The 18,262-nt window shown below is 39.6% G+C and overlaps 1 protein-coding gene across 2 annotated transcripts; it reads left to right on the top strand.

Moving 5' to 3' along the window:
- The first annotated feature begins 1,429 nt into the window (after nt 1-1,429).
- On the top strand, nt 1,430-6,401 carry LOC115751262 (zinc finger protein GAI-ASSOCIATED FACTOR 1-like). 2 transcript variants are annotated; one of them, XM_030689060.2, is made up of 4 exons: nt 1,430-2,028; nt 3,626-4,022; nt 5,440-5,949; nt 5,980-6,401. In XM_030689060.2, exons 1-4 carry the CDS (start codon nt 1,806-1,808, stop codon nt 6,272-6,274), a joined length of 1,425 nt encoding a protein of 474 aa, XP_030544920.1. In that variant the 5' UTR covers nt 1,430-1,805; the 3' UTR covers nt 6,275-6,401. The 2 variants fall into 2 exon arrangements, with proteins under 2 accessions (XP_030544920.1, XP_048136399.1); XM_048280442.1 differs by having other exon boundaries at nt 1,431-2,028; nt 5,440-6,401.
- The last annotated feature ends 11,861 nt before the right edge of the window (nt 6,402-18,262 follow it).

The raw sequence follows: 18,262 nt of genomic DNA, 5'->3' as shown, positions 1-18,262 counted from the left end.
CGGCTCGGTTTGTCCAATCTGATTCGATTCGATTATCGGTTTTCAATTTTCTTTCAACGCCTATACTCATTTGATGTCTGTCCCCCTCTCCTTAGTCCATGTTGTCTACCCCCAAGCCGTGCACGTGAATAGGAGAATTTTGATTTCTTCGTCTAGTCCTTTTCGACGAAGGCATTCGCTCTCGCAGTGACCACCCGTGACCCATCGAGGGCCATTTCCGTCCTTTCCCGCTTCACGGCGGCTGATTCTGGGATGCTACTTTTGGTAATTTCAGTCCACCACGAGGGGTGTTCTGGGTACAAAAGTTGGTCCGGTTAAAATATCCCCACAAACGGACAAAGGTCAGACCGGGAGCCCTCGTCCGCCAGCAATCTTTGAAATAATCGAGAATTATTGGCGTCCATAAAATATTCGATTTACCTAACTACCCCTTGGATTCGTCGTGCACACCAAAGACTGTAGATAAAACCAAAGTTAAGAATGCATTACGTGTTTCATGGACATGATTATTCGTTTAACTGCAAGAAGATTTAATTAATACAAAATTTGCAATTTCAAAGGGATTTGGTTATGCTTAAAATGATGTGGTCCGGCATTCTAGGTCGATGTTGTCTTTCTTTTAGTTTTGTCATATGAAAATTTGGATACTATTGACTGGAACCCATGAAATTTAAGGATGCATGCCTTATTATTTTTTCTTGAATCGGTACTTCATATATCGAATATAATTAGTGCCAAGAACACACTGCATATTTAGTTCAAGAATTTGTAAATTTCCCAAACCTTTTTTTTTTCCTTTTTTTTTTTTGGTAAAAGAGAGAAGAAAGGAAGTTTCCTCAAATAATGTACTCTCATCCCTCCAACCCTAATCAGCTATAACATTGTTCAAGTTCGTGTCATATTTTGCTAAATAAAAGATGAAATGGTAATTTCGAATGTTTAAGATAAAACAACCATAACCTCCTCCTTATGTCTTTCATAGATTACAAACTCAAACTAAAATTTTCACATTCTCCAATAATCTACATTCACTTATATATAAAAAAAACCCAAAATCACATTTTGTCCTCCTTAATAATTTTTTTTTCCATTTTTTCCACACACTTGTGTGTTTGTGTCTTGTTTTTGAGTATAAGTGAGAACAAGCTAAACAAAACCTATTAGAGAGGATCATTTCCATAATAAGCCAGAAGATTCAAATTTGAACCAGCTTATGAAGTTTTCAATTTGTGTCCCACACATAGCTTTTCATTTCCCTATACTCCATGGAAAGGGCAGCTCCTCTCTTATTAGATTTGAAAAGGACCCAGAAATCTCTAAATTAAAAAAAGAAAAAGAAAAAAAGGCCAGAAGCACTGGGGCAATTTGGGGATAAAACATGCAGCTGTCTCCCTTGACATGATATATATGAATATTAAACTGAGTTAAGAAAACTCCATCTTGTTGTGTTCTTCTGGTGCCAAGCAATCAAAGAGCTCTCATCTCCACCAGAAATGAAGGAGAATTCCATGGTCTTTGTCTTCCCCTAGTCCCCAACAAATCCCCGGATCTCCCTGTTGTTATTCTCCATTTTATCTTTTTCCTCTCTTTCCATCCCTTTTCTGAGGATCACTCTTTTGAGAGATGAGAACAAGATAGAACCAAAGTGAAAGCCAAAAAACAAGAAAAGAAAGGCAAGAAAGAGAGTTTGGAAGGTAGAGAGAGAGAGAGGGGAGAGAGACAAAACAAAAATCCCCGGAAATAAGCAATTTTGATCTTTTTCCTGGCCACCCTTTTATCCCTTTTTCATCTTTGTCTTCTTCAAGATGTCAAATATCACAGGTGAAGGTGGGAGCTTCTCTTCAGGCAATACTGGTGAAGCTGAAGTTCAACCACAGGAGCTTCTGAATCAGTTTTTTGGTGCTAATAGTTCATTATTATCATCAGCTTCAGCTAATAATGATGGTCTCACCGCAAGTGCTCATGATGAGAGGCAACAGCTTCAAGCTCCACAAGCTAAGAAGAAAAGAAGCTTACCAGGAAACCCAGGTAAAACCAAAAAGATATTCTTGTTATTAGTCTGGAGATTCATCCCATGCAGTTGAAATTTTTCATTTTCAGATTCATAAGACAGGTCTTCTTTCCGCTTGGGCCCACACTTTTAAACTTTTGCTCTTTTCTTCTTGAAGAAGAATAGCAGCTAGCTTTTCTAGCTACATGATGATTCAACTCCTGTTGATTGGAGCATGTTTGTTCTTGGGTTGAGCTGATTAAATGGCATGTTATATCTCATGCTTAAATCAAGAACTTGATATTTTATGTTGTTGGGGTGACAATTGGATCCAATATCTGAAGTAAAAGAATCCAAGCTTTTGGGTTCAAGTTTAGGAAAACTAATTTGAGTTTGAGGCTATATAAACAATACAGAAAATATGAGGGGACACAGATCAAGAGGGATGGAAGCAAAGGCAGTCCAAAATGAAATCAAAGGCACTCATTTATCGTGAAATATTTCACTTTGAAGGAGAATTTTACCAGCTCCTCCATAGCTAAAATGGGTTCCAGAAATGAAAGAATTATTGGTGAGTGAAAGTTGGGGAGGAGGAGGCTCCATTATTGGCTCTGCATTCCAATCATTGTAGTAAACTGTTGGGCTTGCATTTTTCTATCGGTCTCCCTTTTTTCTTTATCCTTTGTTTTTGTTTCTAGCTGTATCGGGCAAGAGAATCATTTTTCTGTCAGTGGAATGATAATTAGTTTAATCCTAATTTGCGGACGTATTTAGATAATTAAATCAGTGTGTTCCATCATTATGGATAGTGTTGCTATAGATTTGTACTTGAGCTTATAGGATCCACTTACTTTGGTTTCTAGTTGTGACCCTAGTTTTATGTTTGAGCCATGCACATGAAACATTAGGCACAATATATGGTACTATATATATGCTCTGTAGCAATAACCAAAAAATGAATTTTATTAAACCATTGAAATATGTGAGTGGACGCCCACTGATTATGAACATAATTGGCATCATAACACCTTTTTCGCTTTTTCCTGATCACACTTGTCCAATCAACAGTAAATCATACAAAAGGAGATTTGAATCATTTGGCAATGAAAAGCAAGCAGGCTGTGTGCAACAATGGCTTATTTCAAAATACGAAGAACCACGTCATAATTTTCGTAATCTTCGTTCTACGCTCATTTTTGTGCCAAGAATTCTTTTTTTTTTAATTATTTGAGTGTCATAATTTTGGTACGATACTCACTTACGTGTTATAACTTTTTTTCGGATCACTCGAGTGTTATATATCTTTTCAATTGATTATTTGGATGCCATAATTTTTTCAAAACTGTCATTATAAGTGTCATGCCTCGTCGGATTTCCGAGACTTGGGTGAACCTTTTTTGAAAGTTATGATATTTAGCTGATCGATGAAAGGTTGTGGAGCTTAAGTGAACTTTTTTTAGAAATCATGTCACTGAAGTGATTGGAAAAAAAGTTATGGCCCTCAAATGCGTGTCGTACGAAAATTATGGAGCCGTGGTGTCCTTATCCCTTAAATACGTTAACACGCGAATTAATCCCCTTGAACCCCATCAACATTGAAAAGTATAAAGGACTTTACTGTTTTCTTGAATGCAGACCCAAGCGCAGAAGTCATTGCTCTATCCCCAAACGCGCTCATGGCGACGAACCGTTTCGTGTGCGAGATATGCAACAAGGGCTTCCAGAGGGACCAGAACCTGCAGCTCCACCGGCGAGGGCACAATCTCCCGTGGAAGCTCAAGCAGAGAGGGAGCGCCGAGATCAGGAAGCGGGTCTATGTGTGCCCCGAGCCGAGCTGCGTGCACCACAACCCGGCCCGAGCGCTTGGCGACCTGACGGGGATAAAGAAGCACTTCTGCAGGAAGCATGGTGAGAAGAAGTGGAAGTGCGAGAGGTGCTCCAAGAAGTATGCGGTTCAATCGGATTGGAAGGCTCATTCCAAGACTTGTGGGACAAGAGAATACAAATGTGACTGTGGCACTATATTCTCCAGGTTTGTCCCTAACTATATGTCTCCATCTACTTAATTTCGACTTATTCAATCATTGGTTTGTTCTTTCAACTGGCTATCTAGTTGATCAGGTCAAGGGTGGTCTTTCTGGACATGTAAAATCTCTTGATTCACCCAAGCTAGCTAGCTTAAGATACTAGACGTTATTTTAGGTCCGTTATATTTATTCACATGCCAACTTAACTAAAATTAACCTTTATTTATGTTAAAATCTACGACCCACCAATCAGAAGTCCGGTTGGAGGAAGTTCAATAAAACATGACTCGATTACGTCCATACACCTTATTCAAGCAATTGTAGATAAGTCAAATTGGTAGATATACTTTAGAATATATCCGACCCTTATTGACTTTCCCTACCAGCATAAATGGTAGTTATGACCATGTTTCCAAATTCAAGTATTTTACACAACCCCCATGCATGGATTGAGATTTGGTACGGACATAAGAACTCAGAAGCATGTACATAAGCAGTAAATTATGAGATTTTGCTATTTCTTGGTTTCATTACAATGTATCATATTGTAATATTGTCGGGGAATAATCATGTAGAATCATAGCTAGGGTCATGCCCTGTGAACTTTCCTTTTGGTAAACCTACCTTAGCTAGCCTTTCTGTGCCATAAATTAAGGACGTTATACGGGTGATGTTGCTATTGCTTCTGACACAAACAGCTTCTTGATCCTCCCAAAACCAACATCTCCCCCGAAAATAAATCTTGATGTCTAGGAGTTTTATATTGAACGAGAGTGGACCATACAGATTTTTTGGTTAAGTCCGAGGGAGACCGAGGGAGTCATAACACTCTGTAACCAAAGTCAAAGTCGTCCAAAGATCATGACTCATTCAGATTTAAATACTTTGCCATATTCTCTCTCTCTCTCTCTCTCTCTCTACTAGATAAAGAATGAATTTATTTAATCCTATCTACCCAAGTGCGACGAAAAGAAAGAACGTCAACACGCATCTATTTTCACCATTAATGGAACTTTTCAACATTTTGACGAGAAGGAGAGAGAAAGGTAGATTCTTTCCACATTTGCAGGCCAGAAGAGTAGGTAGACATCTTTGCATGGCCAAAAGGAAAAGCTCTCTCGAGGATAGGGAATGGTGCTTTTTCTTAATAAATCTTAGCATAATTACGAGGTTGTGTTATAGGTTATCATTAGTTGGTGTTTTGTCGCACTCTTCGTACATTAATTGACTTTTGGATAATATAATGATATGCTTGAAGGTAGAAACTATTCTCGAAACGTTTGATAATCTAAATTCCGTCGACGCGTGTCCCTCGTCTTGACGTCCAAATGGTTTTAGCTTCTCGGTACGTAATTATCTCCTCTTTTGCTGAAACTTTGTAGTTAACTAATCTTCATGATGCCGTTTATTTGTGTTTTGCAGGAGAGATAGCTTCATCACCCACAGAGCCTTCTGTGATGCCTTAACCGAAGAAAACACCAAGCTGAGCCAAGCCCTAGCTCCCCACCTACCTTCCTCGGTGGGCCAACAACCTAATAATCTCTCTTCTTCTGCTTCCGTCCCTCTAAGCCAAGCTCCTCACAGCAACATCAATCCCTCCACTGAAGCGCCAGAGTTCGCCAGCCATGCTGACACGAAACCCCCATTATTCTCTCTTCCGCAAGGGCTCATCCTTCCCCCGCCGAAACCCTTGATGATGCCTCAAACCATGTTCTCCGGCAACAACCTCTTCGGCACTGCCAACGCGAGAACCATGGCCCCACCGCCCAGCTTGATCCATGGGATGAATAGCCCGCAAAGCAGCTCGGCGATCATGTCGGCAACGGCTTTGTTGCAAAAGGCTGCTCAAATGGGGGCGACTGTGAGTAACAACAGTGCGACCGGTTTTGTCTCGGCGGCGATGGCTCCATCGTCATTCGGGGGAATGTTGCAGAAGCAAGCTCAGCACAACACAGGCTTCGTGAACAGGTTCATGGAGAGGGGACAAGAAGAGATTACCGAGCAATTCATGAATAATGTGAACAGTGATAGCGATAGAGAGGGAGTTTTTAGTGGATTGTTAGGTCAGAACAGTCATGACTTTTTGAAGAGCGTGGAGGTCGACCCTGGAAAGACCACAACCGTTGATTTCCTGGGGATCGGAGGGACGAGGCCGGCCGGGAACTTGCATGAAGGTCAGAGGGAGATGCATTTGAAAGGGTTCATGACTCAGTTCCAGCCGCAGACCACATTGGAGAAACCTATGTGGGAGGTTTAACTAGGAACAATTGTGTTAATGTTTATGCAATTAATTAGAGATCTTTTTCGTCTTCCCTAGTTCCATCCTTTTCCCTATTTTAATCCTCTTCAACGTATAATAATTTATCCTAAATTCTGATTGTCGTGCTCAATAGGGAGGCTTTGAGGATTTTCTGCTCTTACGAAAGGTCAGTATACAATTAAATTTCAATGATTACTCATATTCGTCCCTTGGTTGTGCTGGTGATAATAGGCCTGAGAGTATGCCTAATTCCCCATATTCTTCTTAAGATTTATACCTTCATTGCAGGAGCATTCCAAGACTTTTAAGGCTTTGTTTATTTCATAAATAATGGATTTTGCTCGATAACATTACCAAAAGAACTTATTTTCAAGCAAAATAAATTTTTTTCTGTGTTTGGCTATATCTTGCAAATGGCAGATAGACAAATGATGAAAGAAAAAATATTATGAGATTGAAAGCTTGTTCACAAAAAATTAAATAACAACGCAGGATCCAGTTTTTTAAGAATTTGTGGCTCACAACACGCTCTTACTCTTGGAGTCATCCAAAGTCTATTATCCTAGCAAAACCTTAATGAAACACGCAGTTGAAAAAAAAATCGAGTATAGCCTCATATTCAAGCATCAAAATCCTGGGCACCAGCATTGAGGACCCAAACCCGGATGGCGGGGTCTCAAGCCTAGGCCCACCTTTAGGACCCGAGCACATCCTCAAGAAGAGGGTCCACTTGCGCGCGCGCGCACGGGGGTGGAAGGGTCTCGGTTTCGGCCTCGGGGGACCCAAGCGCGGGTACAAGAGTTGTGTACGTAAGCCTAACTGTCACGGTCTTGGATATGGGGATTCTAAGCCAGGCCACGAGAGAGTCAAGTTCAATGGTCCGGTCCACCAGGGCGGTTTCTAGGTGCTCGGACACGGCCACCCGAGACCTAAATACGAATATTGAGGTCCCAAGCCCGGGCACCACATATGTGGGGCCTGCCTTGGGGGACGTGAGTGCGGGAATCGGGGTCCTAAGCATGGCCACAAGAGAGTCAAGTTCATTGGTATGGTCTGCCAAGGAGGTTTCTAGGTGCTCGGGCACGGCTACCCGAGACCCAAAAACAGACGTTGAGGTCCCAAGCCCAAAAACCACATATGCGGGCCTTGTCTTAGGGGCCATGAGTGTGGGAATCAAGGTCTTAAGCCTAGACGACGGGGACCTTGGTCCAGCCTCGAGGGACTCATGCACTAAGATCCTAAGCCCATAGTGGAAAGATCCTTAGAATGATTCGGGGATGACAACATGAGCTAAGGCTACTAATGTGTTATTTATTGGTGTGGTAACAATGATAGATCCACAAGTAATATGCAGATAGTGTCCCAACAAGATAGTCAAAAACTAGGAGAGGTTTGCCTCTATCAAGGGGGCCTAATTTCTTTAAAAAGCATCAACTTTAACTCCGGTTCCAATATTTTTTGTCTCATAACAATTCGAAGTACTTTTCTTCAACTCGAACCGCATGATTAAAATGGGTGATACCTACATTCATATTTGCATGTCATTTTCGGGTGTTCCTTTAGTTGGATAATGAAAATTAAATGTAACCTCCTCTTCGTTAACCGAGGTAGGAAAAATAAGAAATTTTACTTGTGTTACCAAAAAGCGTGAAGACTTAAAGCTCCTAATGTTCTCCCCATCTGTGTCTTTCAACCTGTACATCATATGTAAGTCATAGAAATCATTAGTCCAAAACCTCACAACCACTCTTCACCCTCTACTCTCTACCATCTTTAGTTAGTACTATTTTTGAAGAAATGGCCATGTGGAAGAGATGGCCATTGAACCGCTTTCCACATTAAGTAGTTCGCTACTCTTGACGCTTCTCTAATAGATAATGACGTTATTGGTTCTAAACCATCCATGGCAATGAACCGACAACATGAAGTCCTTTTTCTTCAATTGGAGTTGCGGGATTAAGGTGCGTGACACCTCTATTTATATTTACATGTTATTTTTAGGTGTTCTTTTAATTGGATAATGGAGATTAAATATAGCCTTATCTTTGCCGACCAAGGTTGGAAAAACAAAAGGCTTTACTTGTGTTACCAAAAGCGTGAAGAATGAAGCCTTTAACGTTCTCCCCATTTGTGTCTCTCAACCCGCACGGCATACGTAATTAAGAGAGATCATTAGTCCAAAACCTCACCATTACTCCTCTCCCTCTGCTCTCAACCATCTTTGATTAATACTATTTTTTTTTTTAAAAGGCCATGTGGGAGAGATGGTTGCGAAATACTTTCCACATTAAGCGGTTTGCCGCACTTGAAGCTTTACCATTAGCTAATGAAGTATGTATTCTATGCCATCTCAAGCGATGAATCAACAATTCGAAGTGCAATTCTTCAACTAGAGCAGCACGATTAAAGTGCATGACACCTTCATTCATATATGCATGTTATTTTCAGGTGTTCCTTTAATTAAAAAAGAAAATTAAATGTAGGCGCCTCTTTACCAATCGAGGTTCGAAAAACAAGATATTTTACTTGTATAGCCAAAAGTGTGAAGACTAAAACTTTTAACGGTCTTCCCATCTATGTCTCTTCACCCGCACAACATAGTAAGTCGGAGAGATCATCGGTCCAAAACCCCACCACCACTCCTCTCCCTCTGCTCTAAACCATCTTTGGTTAATACTATTTTTGAAGAAATGGCCATGTAGGAGAGGTAGTCGCGAAATCACTATCCGCATTAAGCAATTCGCTGCTCGTGAAGCTTCACTATTAGATAATGAAGTATGTGTTCTAAGCCATCTATGGCGATCAATCAACAATTCAAAGTATTTTTCTTCAACTAGAACCGTAGGATCAAAGTGCGTGACACCTCAATTCATATTTGCATGTTACTTTCAGGTGTTCTTTTAAATGGATAATGGAGATAAAATGTAGCCTCCTCTTTGATGAACGAGGTTGAAAAAACAAGAGGTTTTACTTGTGTTACCAAAAGCATAAAGATTGAACCCTTTAACGTTCTCCCCATCTGTGTCTCTCAACTCGCACATCATACATAAGTCAAAGAGATTATCGGTCCAAAACCTCAACACCACTGCTCTTTGCCATCTTTGGTTAATACTATTATTGAAGAAATGGCCATGTGGAAGAAATGGTCACGAAATCACTTTCCACATTAAGAAATATGATGCTCTTGAAGCTTCATTATTAGATAATAAAATATTGGTTATAAGACATCCGTAGTGATGAATCAATAATTCGAAGTGCTTTTCTTCAACTGGAGCTGTAGGATTAAAGTGCGTGACACCTCCATTCATATTTACATGTTACTTTCAGATGTTCTTTTAATTGGACAATGGAGATTAAACGTTACCTCCTCTTTGCTGATCGAGGTTTAAAAAAAAAAGGTTTTACTTATGTTACCAAAAGCGTAAAGATTGAAGCCTTTATCTTTCTCTTCATATCTGTCTCTCCACCTACACATCTTATGTAAGTCGGAGAGATCATAAGTGTAAAACCTCACCACCACTCCTCTTCGTCTGCTCTATGTTATCTTTGGTTAAGACTATTTTTGAAGAAATGACCATGAGGGATAGATTATTGCGAAACCACTTTCCATATTAAACAATTCCCTGCTCTTGAAGCTTCATTATTAAATAATGAAGTATTTGTTTTAAGCCATCTCTGGCGATGAATGAACAATTCGAAGTGCTTTTCATCAATGAGGCTGCAAGATTAAAGTGTGTGACACCCGCATTCAAATTTGCATGTTACTTTCAGGTGTACCATTAATTGGATAATGGAGATTAAATGTAGCCTCCTCTTTGCCAATCAAGGTTGGAAAAATAAGAGATTTTACTTGTGTTACCAAAAGCATGAAGAATGAAGCCTTTAATGTTCTCTCATATGTATCTCTCAACCTCCACAGTATATGTAAGTCAGAAAAATCATCTGTCCAAAACCTCACCACCACTCCTCTCCCTCTGCTCGCTACCATCTTTGGTTAATACTATTTTTTAAGAAATGGCCATGTGGGAGAGATGGTCGCAAAATCATTTTCCACAATAAGCAATTCAATGTTCTTGAAGCTTCACTATTATATAATGAAGAAAGTGTTCTAGGTCATCTCCGGCGATGAATCAACAATTCGAAGTACTTTTCTTCAACTAGAGCTACGGGATTAAAGTGTGTAACACCTCCAGTTATGTTTGCATGTTACTTTCGGTTGTCCTTGTAATTGGATAATGGAGATTAAACCTAACCTTCGCTTTGTCGGCTGAGGTTGGAAAACAAGAGGTTTTACTTGTGTTACTAAAAGTGTGAAGACTTAAGCCTTTGACGTTCTCCTCATCTGTGTCTCTCAACCTGCAAAGCATCAAAAATTCAAAAACCTTATCGGCCCAAAACCTCACCACTACTCCTCTCCTTATGCTCGCTACCATCTTTGGTTAATACTTGTTTTGAATAAATGACTATGTTGGAGAGATGGTTGCGAAACGACTTTCCACAGCAAGCTATCTACTTCTCTTAAATCTCACTATTATGTAATGAAGTATTACTTCTCAAACCATCTCTCATGATAAATCAACAATTTGAAGTGCATTTCTTCAATTGGAGCTGCATGATTAAAGTGCATAGCTAGAAAACCAAGTGGTTTTACTTGTTCCCAAAAGTGTGAAGAAAAAAATCTTTAATGTTTTACCCATCTATGTATCTCAACTCGCACAGCAAATATAAGCCAAAGAGATCATCGGTCCAAAACCCGACCATAACTTCTCTTTGCTTTATGTCATCTTTGGTTAATACTACTTTTTAAAAAATGACTACGTGGGAGAGATGATCGCAAAATCACTTTCCGTCTTAAGCAATTTGCTGCTCTTAAAGCTTCACTATTAGATAATAACGTATTGGTTCTAAGCCATCTATGGTGATGAAACAACAATTCGAAGTGCTTTTTTTCAACTGGAGCTACAGGATTAAAGTGCGTGACACCTCCATTCATATTTGCATGTTACTTTCAATGTTCCTTTAATTGGATAATGAAGATTAAATGTAGCCTCTTCTTTGTCGATTGATGTTGAAAAATAAGAGGTTTTACTTGTGTTGCCAAAATCGTGAAGACTAAAGCGATTAATATTCTTCCCATCTGTGTCTCTCAACCTACACAGCATACGTATGTCAGATCGATCATTGGTCAAAAACCTCCCCACCACTCCTCTCCCTCTACTCTTTGGGGTCTTTGCTTAATACTATTTTTGAACAAATGGCCATCCGAGAGAGATGGTTCCAAAACTACTTTCCACATGAGGCAATCTGTTGCTCTTGAAGCTTCATTATTAGATAATGAAGTTATGTGTCTAAGCCATCTCTTATGATGAATCAACAATTCAAAGTGTTTCTCTTTAATTGGAGCTACATGATTAAATTGCATGACACCTCCATTCATATTTGCATGATACTTTCAGGAGCTCCTTTAATTGGATAAGGGAGATCAAATGTAGCCTCTTCTTTGCCAATCCAGGTTGGAAAAACAAGATGATTTACTTATGTTACCAAAAGCGTGAAGACTAGAGCCTTTAACATTCTCCCTATTTATGTTTCTCAACCTACATAGCATATGTAAGTTAGATATATCATTGATCCAAAACCTCACCACCACTCCTCTCCCTCTGTTGTTTGCCATTTTTGGTTAATTCCATTTTTTTTTTTATGAAATAGCCATTTGGGAAAAAAAAAAGGTTGCGAAACCACTTTCCACATTAAGCAATTCATTATTCTTGAAGCTTCACTATTAGATAATGAAGTATTGGTTCTAAGCCATCTCTGGTGATTTCTGGCTATGAATCAATAATTTGAAGTGATTTTCTTCAACTGAAGCTGCAATATTAAAGTACGTGACATATCCATCCATATTTGCATGTTACTTTTAGGTGTTCCTTTAATTGGTTAATAGAGATTAAATGTAGCCTCCTCTTTGCTAATCGAAGTTGGAAAAACAAGAGGATGTACTTGTGTTACCAAAAGCGTAAAGTCTGAAACCTTTAACGTTCTTCCCATTTGTGTCTCTCAACCTGTACAACATGCGTAAGTCAGAGAGATCATCGATCCAAAACCTCAACACCACTTCTCTCCCTCTACTCCTCTCCCCGTGCTCACTGTCATCTTTGGTTAATACTTTTCTTAAAGAAGTAAGCATGTGGGAGAGATGATTGCGAAACCACTAGCCATATTAAGCAATTTGTTGTTCTTGAAACTTCACTATTAGATAATGAAGTATATGTTATAAGCCATCTCTAGCGATGAATCAACAATTCAAAGTGATTTTCTTCAACTAAAGCAACAGGATTAAAGTGTGTGACACTTTCATTCATATTTGCATATTCCTTTAATTGGATAATGGAGATTAAATGTTACCCCCTCTTTTTCGATCGAGGTTGGAAAAATAAGAGGTTTTACTTGTGCTACCAAAAGCGTGAAGACTAAAACCTTTAATGTTTTCCTCATCTGTGTCTCTCAACCTGCACAGCATACGTAAGTCAAAAGAATGATCGATCCAAAATCTCACAACCACTCCTCTTTCTGCTCTCTGCCATCTTTAGTTAATACTATTTTTGAAAAAATGACCATGTGGGAGAGATGGTCGTGAAACCACTTTCCATATTAAGCAATTCGCTTTCCTTGAAGCTTCACTATCAGATAATGAAGTATGTGTTCTAAGCCATCTCTAACTATGAATCAACAATTCGAAATGCTTTTCTTCAACTAAAGCTGCAAAATCAAAGTGCGTGACACCTCTACTCATATTTGCATGTTACTTTCAGTTGTTCATTTAATTGGATAATGGAGATTAAATGTAACCTCCTCTTTGCAGACCAAGGTTGGAAAAATAATAGGTTTTACTTATGTTATCAAAAGCATGAAGTTTGAAGCTTTTAACATTCTCTCCATATATGTCTCTTAACATGCACAGCATATGGAAGTTAGAGCGATCATCGGTTCAAAACCTCCCCACCACTCCTCTCCCTCTGCTTTCTGTGATTTTTTGGTTAATAATATTTTTGAAGAAATAGCCAAGTGGGAGAGATGGTCATGAAACCACTTTGCACATTAAACAATTCGTTCCTCTTGAAGTTTCACTATTATATAATGAAATATTGGTTCTAAACCATCTCTTGCGATGAAATAACAATTCAAAGTGCTTTTCTTCAATTAGAGCCGTAGGATTAAAGTGCGTGAAGACTAAAGATTTTATTGTTCTCCCCATCTATGTCTCTCAACTTGTACAGCATACGTAAGTTAGAGAGATTATCGGTCCAAAACCTCACCAGCACTCCTCTCCCTCTGCTCTCTGCCATCTTTGGTTAGTATTATTTTTTGAAGAAATGGCCATGTAGGAGAGATGGTCACGAAACCACTTTCCACATATAGAATGATTTAAATATTTTGGTTCCTATTTTTGAACTAATCAGATCTCATGCATATTTTTATAGGTTAGAAACGTTATATCTAAACTCAGTAATATTTGTTTTGTAGATAATATAAATTTTGCAAATTCACACATTTGAAAAATGTAATTTTGTAATTGTGTTAGAGATAACGCAATATCACCTTATAGATAAATAGGCACGTTATCTTTATGTTATTTGATTTTCTTTTTTAAAAATTTTGCATCTTATCTATTATCTTATTTTCATAATTGTTTGTATTTAAATAATTAATCTTGCCTATAATTATGCTCCCAAAATGCATTGTCCCAATGAATATGTCCAATAGGGTGACATCCGACTTCAACTCAAAGGTGTGATTGCACGTACACGTGGAAAGTATACATCTTATCCTCTCATTAAGGATCGGAGTGATAATTTCACATAATAAAATTTCAATATCTGCCCCATGTACTTGGGAACGATGGTTATTCTATATTCAAATTCACTTTCTGGCCCCACTTACCGGGAATAATGTGAATTAAATCGTAATTTGTAGTCAAAAGGTGCATTAAAGGCAAAATTAATTATTTTTGTTTAAGTTTTTTATTTTTTATTTTTTATAACCGAGGTGTCCGCGCGGCCGGCGAGCTTGCGCTCAAACCAGCGGTGAAGCACGACTAGTCCTCGGGGGCAACTGCAGGACCCCACCACCACAGTGCCCGGGTAAGACACCGACACCACAAAGTTTTGAACCCAAGACCACTCGTGAAAGAAACCGAGCGCAAACCGGCGCGGCCACCGGTCGGTGGGTAAGTTTTTTGTTTAAAATTTTTTTTTTTTTTGGTAAAGAAGTTTTTTGTTTAATTCATCTCCATAAAAACCAAAAAACAATGTTAAATAGTTATCATGATAGATCATGTTTTTATTCATCTTTGCATGTTAAAATAATATAAATTAGAACTTTAAGAATTCAATTTCTTGAGTTATGATAGATGTTATTCTCTTTATTTTTTTATTTTTTTAAATTCATGGGAAAGGTACCAAAAAGTGTTGGGGTTATCCCACATCGGTTGTGAAAGGGGCTGGTGGTCGGTTTATAAGTGTGAGGGAAAGTCTTGTCCTTTGAGCTAGCTTTTGGGATGAGAGAGGCCCAAAACCACCCAACATTGGTATCAGAGCCCAAGTTACCAACAAATCTGGACCTAATAGTCACATGGGAGAAATACGGGTTGTCGTTGCCTTCGACTCATGGCTCAATGTGTACGGGAAAGATTGTTGGAATTATCCCACATCGGTTGTGGAAGGGGCTGGTGGTCGGTGTATAAGTGTGAGGGAAAGTCTCGTCCTTTAAGCTAGCTTTTGGGATGAGAGAAGCTTAAGTCCACCCAACACCGGTATTAGAGCCCTGGTTACCAATAAGTTTGGACTCAACAGTCATATGAGAGAGATACTGGTTGTCGTTGCCTAGTCTGGACCCAACAATCACATGGAAGAGATACAAGTTGTCGTTGCCTCCGACCTATGGCCCGATGTGTGAGGAGGAGATTGTTGGGGTTATCTCACATCGGTTGTGGAAGAGGCTGGTGGTCGATTTATAAGTGTGAGGAAAAGCCTTGTCCTTTGAGCTAGCTTTTGGGACGAGAGAAGCCCATGACCACCTAATATTGGTATCAGAACTCAGGTTACCAATAAATCTAGATCCAATGGTCACATGGGAGAGATACGGGTTGTCGTTGCCTTCGACCCATGGTCCAATGTGTGAGGGAGAGATTGTTGGGATTATCCCACATCGGTTGTGGAAGAAGCTGGTGGTCGGTTATAAGTATGAGGAAAAGTTTCGTCCTTTGAGCTAACTTTTGGATGAGAGAAGCCCAAGACCACCCAACACTAGCATCGTAGCTCGGATTACCTACAAGTCCGGACCCAACAGTCACATGGGAGAGATACGGGTTTTCGCTGCATCCAACCTAGGGCCCGATGTGTAAGGGGGAGATTGTTGAGGTTATCCCACATCGGTTGTGGAAGGGGCTGGTGGTCGATTTATAAGTGTGAGGGAAAGTCTTATCCTTTGAGCTAGCTTTTGGGATAAAAGAGGCCCAAAATCACCCAACAAAAAGAAATCATCATGATATCATATTTAATTCACATAGCTTAGGTTGTATCATTACATATATGTCATGTACCATGAATGTCATGTCACTAGTTTTGCCATGTCATTATTGCATGTCATATAGTTTGCATCTTTGATTTTATTTTGCATGTCATTATAGCCAATGCATTTAGAATAGATATTTTGCACGTAGTTTAATGCATCTCATGCATTTCATATAGTATAGTTTTGCATTCATATAAAAAGAAAACCAAAAAAGAATTGATTAATGTGATGTTAATTAGAAATTATTTTAGGGGTATCTGTGTGATTTTCTGACTAACATTACAAATGCTTGCGTTTGCTTAAGGTAAGTATTCTATCCCTCACTTACAATTTATTTGTGCTTTGATAAGTGGGTGTTCAATAATGCTTGCACTCATGTGATCACCTTTGCCTTGATAAGACTTTAGTCTAAAATTAATCCAAGTTGCCTGCTTAAATGATTTTTCATGAAAGAATGGTACCGTAAGGGCGTTAGAGAAATCTAGCATAATCAAGTCTCCGGACTCATTATCTCTTATTCGTATAAGTAAAATCATCTCCCATTATTTTACTTAGGCATCTACTCAATCTACCATGAATAATTAGTGGCGACTCCTATTGAATATTCTTTATAAAATTGAACCCGAGTTGTGATTTCATAGAGTTTAGAAGAATTCAAACTAGGTTAGTTAATTTAATTAACTTAGTAATACATTGGCCTATAAGCCTGATTTTTAGGTCGCGACTAGAAAAATCACCAATTTTCATTCTAATCTCAAATCTACTTCCTTAGCCCTCCGTTGAAAAATTGTCGTTAGCCGTCCCTAATTTTCATATTCCGAACGGTTTCATTTTGGAGAATCTTTTGTTGGGGTGGATTTGTTATCCTTGTGAAAATGAGAAAAATTACAAAAAAGTCCTAAAACTATTGCAATTGTGCTAATTCAGTCTTAATTTTTTTTTTTTTGCCGGTTGAGTCCTAATCTTTTGCGGTTGCACCAATTCAGTCAACTTTGCAGGCCGACGCCGACGTATATAATTTTTAATAATATTTTTTATTTTTATTTTTTAAAAAAAATTTCCTTATTTTTTTCCATTTCATTTTTTCCCTTGCTCGCTGCTACTGTGGCCAGCAACCTCCAACAAGGGTGACTAGAGCTGGCCGGCCATTGGACTAGGTCCGTGAAGCCCTCGCCGGTCGCCATCAAGTGCTTCAAGGCCCCCGGCCAGCCTCGCCTAGATCTAAGCGAAGGCTACCTTGCCATGGCCTCGACCACGGCCGTGCCTCATGAACGAAGCGTGATTTCGGACTATACAAAAAAAAAAATCACGACTTTTTTCAAACAAAATAAATTCTGGACATATTTGAGAATGTACCTAAAGTTTGGGTATTTATTTGAGATAAAAAAAAATTTTCAATGCAGATTTCGATCTGGACCTAAAGTTTGGGGTTTTTTTCGAAGTAAAAAAGAAGTTCGAAATAAATTTGGCACTCAACCTAAAATTAGATGTTTTTAGGTAATTAGGCCCCTCTCCCATATGTGTTATATAGGCCCTGTTTGGTTCAGCATTGGGGCTCTGAAGTTCTTTGGCCAAATACAAATGGTGTTTGGTTCATTTTTTGGCTTACTTTGGGGAAATACAATTGCATCTCAAATGCTCTCCAAATTACTTTGGGCTAAAGGGCTTTTGCAAAATGCAACTAATTTTTTTTCTTTTAAATTTATCACCTTGGCTTGCCGTCACTCGTCGCCGTCGCCGCCGTCCACCACCATTAGCCACCCGCCACCGCCCACCGGCCGCCGCCGCCCATCGCCACCGCCACCGCCCATCGCCGCAGACTACCATCCATCGTCGTCGATTGCCGCAGCCGACCGCCCACACCGGCCGACCGCCGCCTCCCACCACCGCTCGCCAACAGCCGCCGGCGCCACCACTGACCGCCTCCCCCCGCCGTCGCCGCCCACCACCTATCGCCGCCAATCATCACTAGCGGCCATTGTTGTCGCCACCACCGATTGCTGCCGCCGTCTCCCACCACCGCCGACCGCCTCTTCTTTTTCAAAAAGTAAAAATACTTTACAAAGTTCATTTTTCACCAAACAGTATTTACGTCAAAGTTGTTTTCCAATGTATTTTTAAAATACACTTTATCAAACACTACTTGCATTTTGGAAAAGGCCTTTAGTCCAAAAGTATTTACATTTTCTCAAAGTCTCTTAGCCAAATGCTGAACCAAACAGGCCCGTAGACTAAACTCTTCAGCATGTACAAGGAGTTGACTCATGGACTAGCTCATAGGCTCGGCAGCGAGGAATTTGGTGGGGGAGGCTTGCACTTTGTTATTTTAGACCGAGTGATCCATCCCGGGCAAGAGTCAAAGAGGCGATGGCTAAGGTTGATGCGGTCGTCGAAAGGCTCCAACCACACCCC

The sequence above is a fragment of the Rhodamnia argentea genome, chromosome 6 (assembly GCF_020921035.1).
Source record: "Rhodamnia argentea isolate NSW1041297 chromosome 6, ASM2092103v1, whole genome shotgun sequence".
Lineage (NCBI taxonomy): Eukaryota > Viridiplantae > Streptophyta > Magnoliopsida > Myrtales > Myrtaceae > Rhodamnia > Rhodamnia argentea.
This window is presented reverse-complemented; position numbering and strand designations above follow the sequence as displayed.

What these genes read in the sequence shown, in the direction of transcription:
- LOC115751262 (XM_048280442.1), top strand. Translation starts at nt 1,806, where the DNA reads ATGTCAAATATCACAGGTGAAGGTGGGAGCTTCTCTTCAGGCAATACT. An exon ending in AAGCTTACCAGGAAACCCAG is followed by an intron (nt 2,029 to 3,625) that starts GTAAAACCAAAA and finishes TCTTGAATGCAG; the next exon opens with ACCCAAGCGCAGAAGTCATT. An exon ending in TGTGGCACTATATTCTCCAG is followed by an intron (nt 4,023 to 5,439) that starts GTTTGTCCCTAA and finishes TGTGTTTTGCAG; the next exon opens with GAGAGATAGCTTCATCACCC.